General features: G+C 42.3%; 1 protein-coding gene across 6 annotated transcripts; it reads right to left on the reverse strand.

The window, feature by feature from the left end:
* Nucleotides 1–621: 621 nt before the first annotated feature.
* On the reverse strand, nucleotides 622–5,182 carry LOC125550838. Of its 6 annotated transcripts, none has more exons than XR_007301931.1 (5): nucleotides 4,411–5,182; nucleotides 3,990–4,318; nucleotides 3,321–3,420; nucleotides 3,145–3,226; nucleotides 622–3,061 (listed from the first exon to the last, which is right to left on the reverse strand). XR_007301931.1 is itself a non-coding variant. In XM_048713944.1 (2 exons), the coding sequence occupies exons 1-2, from the start codon at nucleotides 4,694–4,696 to the stop codon at nucleotides 4,254–4,256; spliced, it is 351 nt and encodes a 116-aa protein (XP_048569901.1). In that variant the 5' UTR covers nucleotides 4,697–5,174; the 3' UTR covers nucleotides 3,594–4,253. The 6 variants fall into 6 exon arrangements, 1 of the variants encoding a protein (XP_048569901.1); XR_007301934.1 differs by having other exon boundaries at nucleotides 3,177–3,208; nucleotides 3,321–3,423; XR_007301932.1 differs by having other exon boundaries at nucleotides 3,145–3,208; nucleotides 3,321–3,423.
* Between the last annotated feature and the right edge of the window lie 1,213 nt (nucleotides 5,183–6,395).

Below are 6,395 nucleotides of genomic sequence, written 5' to 3' on the forward strand. Positions count from 1 at the left end.
AGAGTTGATAAGAAATTAAATATTATTCAATATGCTAGTGAAACTCTAGATAGTGCTCAAAGAAATTATGCTACTACTGAAAAAGAATTTTTAGCAGTTGCATTTGCTTGTGATAAGTTCAGACCTTATATTGTTGATTCTAAAGTAACTGTTCACATTGATCATGCTGCTATTAGATATCTTATGTAAAAGAAGATGCTAAACCTAGACTTATTAGATGAGTTCCCTTACTATAAGAATTTGATTTGCATATAACTAGTACAAATGCCCGTGCGTTGCAAGGGGCGATAAAATTAATAGAACCTGCCCTGTGTGTCATTCCGCAACATTTCTTATATACAATTTTGACGAATGTCAGAAATAATGTAACTATTGGAAATCAGTTTTCTCTTAACAACATGAAGTTGCGTGGATAACAATAGTCATAAGACCAATTTAGCATCACCGCCTGCATGCGATACAATGCTCAATTCATCGGACGCCACCTCTCTACTCCCTCCATTCCAAATTAGATGACTTAACTTTGTACTAACTTTAATACAAAGTTGAGTCATCTATTTTGGAACAGAGGGAGTACGTAATACATATTTTGATTTTTCGACCCATTCCGTACGCGCGTGATGGATGAGGTGCAGATTTTCTTGTGTGTTCAAGCATAGTACAGCAGCAGGAACGTGCATTTCCTGCTCAAATATATCTAACTACTGAAATATGAACCAAATAGGGGACAATCTTGTGTTCAAGCACGAATTGTACAGTGGCAAAATAAGTAAGGCAAGAGCACACATATGTTTCTTCCACCAGGTTAGCAAGCCTTTCGGTGATGCTCCAGAGAAAACAGAAATTACCAAGCCACAACAACTATTTAAGCCACTCCCACCCACTGGATCACAACAAATTTGGTGTGAGTATTGTCATCCTCTTGAGCAGCAGATAACAGTAAATGGGAAAGCAAGCAAGCGTGTGTGCAGGCGCAGCTTCCATTACCAACGAGTACATTACCTTCTCCCTCGTTGCAGTTCCCCATCAATACCTTACCTTGTGATCATTAATTGGTTGTCGCTGCTAGATGTTGCTACCAACTGCCATAGTTGAAAGCGGATCAAGAAATCCACACAGAATTCAGTCTTTAAGGCAAAAAATCCAGGGATTGTACACAGAATTGTATCAAAGATAAACTAAAAAAAGTATCACACAATTGCTGCACAAATAGTGGGAACTTATTGTACCTTTCGATGTATAATGTTGCAGATTTATTTTATGTTCAGAGTAATTTTTCAGAGTTGCCTAACCTAGGATCCAAATATGAACAATTAGTGGAAATACCTATCTTGGCCCTCTTAGGCAAAGCAATTGTGATAATATCTCAAGTTTTAATATAAAACAAGAAAAACACTGTTAACTGGTAGGTTTCGATACTCTATTACTCTGAAGTCTAGACTCTCGAGCACTAAAATCAGCAGGCATATACAGCACAAACAAACAATGGGTTTGCTGAAATGTAAGTAATGAAAAATACAATTTAGATGCTTCTCAAAAGTTATCAAACACGATCTATTGCAACAATTTCACAGTAGATTGAAATTAAATGATCATGTACATATTACATGTTACACATTAGCTCTACCAGATAATTACTCTAGGGGGCACTGTACATTTTCTGACAAAATTGAACTGGGAACAATTTTCTCACGTCAAGTTGCAGGTTGTCAAGGTCCAAAAGGCGTAAAACAATGATTCCATTACACCATCAATTACATCAGAAGCCCTAATAACTCGATGGCTACAGCTAGCTAAGCTAATCTCAGCTTCAACCGATTACCTAGCTGCTAGCCGGTATGTTAATATAAATCTGATGGTTTTATGAAAAGAATATATAAAATTAAGATTTTGGTGAACAAAATATAAAATTATGATCTTGGTGAATATACAATTATGTCTTATGATCCTTATGCACATCAGTTAGACCTTTTTAGTAACAAGGCACAAAAAAGTATAAAGACACATGATTTATTGGCGAGTAATAAATGTCATAAAAAATAACATGCCATCCATTTCTAGATCTTAAACCCAGGAAACACAAGAGGTAATTCATTTTCCGTCATACAACTTGGCACCTATATGAATATCAGACACAAAAACCGAGAAGTGTTCGCTAGCTACCCAGAACTTGCTGCCACATTTGAACAATTTGACCTCTTAATTATATGCGGGGAAGAACAATTTGACCGTTGACATGATAAATTTAAATACCCTAAAAGAACACCAAACATAACACCTCTATACAGCATATATGTAGTCCAAAGAGGACGGATCAAATGGGCCGTCCACATGAGTATGTCCGCGACATCAAGTAGCCCTGCCATGAGCACGTGAGACCATGGGCAGCGGCCAGACGTCCGAGTTGATGAGGCCTGCTAGCTCCACTATTGTGGCTTATATTCAGTTTGCATCTCAGGTTTAGTTAGAAAATGAGATGATTAGAAAGTAAAATAAATTGTGCCATGATGCATGGTTTAGTTACCACCTCGGTACCTCCAGCCAGTTGTCCATCTGGTCAGCTCACTGCCAACGCTCCATTATTCATCACAACAGAACCTTCACAGCTTGCACACACCACCAAGGAAACTGGAGACACTTATTTTTCCTTCCATCCCTTTACTCTACTATTGATCTTGTCAGTTGGCATTTAGCACTTTTCCTTTATGAAGCAGTCGAATGATCGATAAATCAGACTGCATATAGTACCTTGTAGCTGATACTGTAGTTTGCTTTATTTTGTAGATTGGTCATTAGTGGCAAAAAATAGTGTACTAAATTCTATATCAGTAAACACAAAATGAAATAGGTGATCGATAACATAGGGGTAAGATCTGAAAGGGATGAGTTAAGGAACCACACCATTACACAACTCATGCTTAAAATAACTCCAAGTCATCTCCCTTGTTTTAGCCTCGCCACCATCATCGGAACCACACCACTACCTCGGCACGGCCTGGTTCTTTGGTAGAAAGAACATCTTTGATCACCATTTGTTTCATTCTTCAAGGTGAGGATTTCTCTACAATTGATAGAAAAACCAACCATTGATGAAAAAAAATTAGCACAAAAATAGATCAATAAGTTTGGCATCCTACTGTGTACCTGTATGGCCGCACGACCACAACTTTCCCTACCTCAATACATAATCCTCCCCTAGTCAATCTTCCTATTCATAAAAAATTACCTGTGAATAGAATTAGATCAACAAACATGGGATGTAAGAGAACACTTTCAGCTTCGCATGGGTCAAGCAAGTATCGACTGTATCCTACTGTTACCTTTCATTGTATTATGCTTTAGATCCAAGAACTCAGATGCATCAACTTGATGACTTTCTTTGAAATGAGAAGAGAACTCAGATGCATCAGTAGCCTTCCTCTGCTGTTGTTGTTGATGTACAATAAGAACACACAGAATGTAAAAGCTCCGTTTCAGAGACATGAAAGGACTGATAATACTGTAGTGGCATATCTAAAATACCTATGCTGCAGGAACATCTGTACAGGACATAAATAAAGTAGAATGCTTTCAGATTTGAGTACACAACCAAATTAAAACAATTCAATATCATTATCACAATACAGTTGGGGTTGGTGGCATCAACAATCATTATTATGTAGTACTGAAGACGATGATATGTACAAATATCCATTCTAGAGTTCTGAATATTTACAATAATTCAGTCCCACTATTTGATATCAATTGGTTTGCAGAGGGGAGGTAGTCCTGCAGAAGATTTGCGCTAGCCCGCGAAGAAAAATCTTAACTTCAAACAAAAATACGTCTGATCCATTCTTGCCAACCAAAAGAGATATTAATCTACGGAATCAAGTATACATAAGACATAAATCAATTCAGCAACCAACATGAATCAAGTCCCTAATTCAGCAACAACTAACAGGAATTACTCAACAATCAAGAACCAGGCGAGAGGTGGACGTCGTCACCGTGCGCGCGATGGCAAAGGACCTGGCTGTTCATCCTGCCGAACACGTGCTCCACCGCCGCGGCCACATCCGCAAACGGAGCGCCATACCACGCGAACTTGGCATTGCCCTCGTCGGCACCGCGCGCAGCGGCTAGGAGCTGGCCCTACATCTGGAACGCCCTGGACCGGGGACCCTGCAAGACCTTGTGCATCGCTGTGATCGCCACGCCGCCGCCCACCCGGGGCTATCCCTCTGAGGAAGAGCTTCTTGACGAGTAACAACCTAGTAGAACTTGTCCGTCTCCTCCAACCTCACCGCCTTGCCCCAAGCTGGCCGCCTTGTTGCCCCTGCCGGACATAAGAAAATATGCTCAAGGGATTAAATCAAATGAGAGAATGGAAGAGGCAAATTAGGAGAGAGAGGGAGGAGATAGCAGTACATAATGAATGGATGTAGCGTTGCCATGGCAGTCTACACACCAGGACTGCTACACGGGGAGTGCTTGAGAGGGGCAGGAGATTAGGCTGGATTGAGGACTCCACCGTGTCGTTGCTCTTGTCGGACCTCTCATCCACCCCGGACGACGCCCCATCCTCCAGCCCAGGCTCGCCCCTCTTCCTCTTCCTCCCGCTCTCTGGCACAGGGAAGAAGCAGGCCCCGCGGTCATCAATCCAGCCCATGGCGACCTCCTCGGCGGTGCCAGCGTCGATGCGCACCATCCACATGAAGTCGAACAGGAACTCCCTACCGCCATACGCGGCCTCTGCGAACACCCTCCCGTCCAGGAACGCCCGACGCAGAGGCACAGCCGCCTCGCCCTCGACATCAGCCCACGCACCGCTCTCGAAGCAGAGAAACCTGACCAGAGCGCCGCTCCGTCGTTCCGCCAGCCCCGGAGGAGCGGGGGCGGACCAGCGCCCCCGATGCCGCCGAAAGCCACGGCCGGCCGCGGGCGCGAGATGCGGCGGATTGAACCGATCTCGTCCGGATTCGGCGACGGTGGAGCGAGGACGGGCACCAGGGAGAGGGGATGGGGGCGCGGTGGCGATGGTAGCGAGCACGCCTTCCTTGAGCGCGACGCTTTGCGGAATCGGTCGACGACGGAAAGCGACGGGAGGTGAGAGAGATCAGAAGAGACAGGGATGAGGGGAAAATCAACGCCAGATCGACCTTTTTAGTTCCAGACTCGTGTTCGTGTTGGAGACGGACTGCTCCTTCGTGTGCGAGACGGACGACGACATGTTTTTCTCCCCTTCCCGGTTGATCCCCATACAGAGTGCGGGTTGATTCCATAAAAAATGAGGGACTTTTTTTTTATAAAAACGCCATGGCGGTGAATCCGAAGACTCAATCCGTGCTTTATTATTATTTGCATTTGTATATTATTGATAGAAAGGGAGCTAAGAACCCCGTTGCAGACAATTTGTCTAGGTTAGAGAATGTCCTTAATGACCCACTACCTATTGATGATAGCTTCTCTGATGAACAATTAGCTATCATAAATGATTCTCGTACTACTCCATGGTATGTTGATTATGCTAATTATATTGTTGCTAAGTTTATACCAACTAGTTTCACATACCAGCAAAATAAAAAGTTCTTCTATAATTTAAGACATTACTTTTGGGATGACCCACATCTTTATAAAGAAGGAGTAGATGGTATTATTAGACGTTGTGTACCTGAGCATGAACAGGAACAAATCCTACGCAAGTGCCACTCTGAGGCTTATGGAGGACACCATGCTGGGGACAGAACTGCACATAAGGTATTGCAATCCGGTTTTTATTGGCCTACTCTCTTCAAGGATGCCCGTAAGTTTGTCTTGTCTTCTGATGAATGTCAAAGAATTAGTAATATTAGTAGACGTCAAGAAATGCCTATTAATTATTCACTTGTTATTGAACCATTTGATATTTGGGGCTTTGATTATATGGGACCGTTTCCTTCCTCTAATGGGTATACACATATTTTAGTTGCTATTGATTACGTTACAAAGTGGGTAGAAGTTATTCCAACTAGTAGTGTTGATCATAACACCTCTATTAAAATGCTTAAAGAAGTTATTTTTCCGAGGTTTGGAGTCCCTAGATACTTAATGACTGATGGTGGTTCACATTTTATTCATGGCGCATTCCGTAAAATGCTTGCTAAGTACTCCCTCCGTTCCTTTATCTAAGGTGTATTATTTTCAGCATGTTAACCAAGGCACATAATTATGGACTATTTAGGATGAAATTACCCTTGTCTAATTAGTAGATTAGCGGCAAGTAAATCATTTAGGCTAGGAAAGGAAGAGATACACACAATCGGAAGAGAGACAGTTTCCTTTTCTTTCTCTACGAGGAGAGATACATGAAATCAGGGGAGAGATACTTTCCTTTCTCTGGAGGGCCAAGATCGGAATTACGAGGAATTAGAACA

Source organism: Triticum urartu, chromosome 4 (genome assembly GCF_003073215.2).
Source record: "Triticum urartu cultivar G1812 chromosome 4, Tu2.1, whole genome shotgun sequence".
In the NCBI taxonomy this organism is placed as follows: domain Eukaryota; kingdom Viridiplantae; phylum Streptophyta; class Magnoliopsida; order Poales; family Poaceae; genus Triticum; species Triticum urartu.

Coding starts and splice junctions, on each gene's coding strand:
- LOC125550838 (XM_048713944.1), bottom strand. CDS start 4,696: ATGTGGATGGTGCGCATCGACGCTGGCACCGCCGAGGAGGTCGCCATG. Junction 4,319..4,410: donor ACGCTACATCCATTCATTAT/GTACTGCTATCT, acceptor TATGTCCGGCAG/GGGCAACAAGGCGGCCAGCT.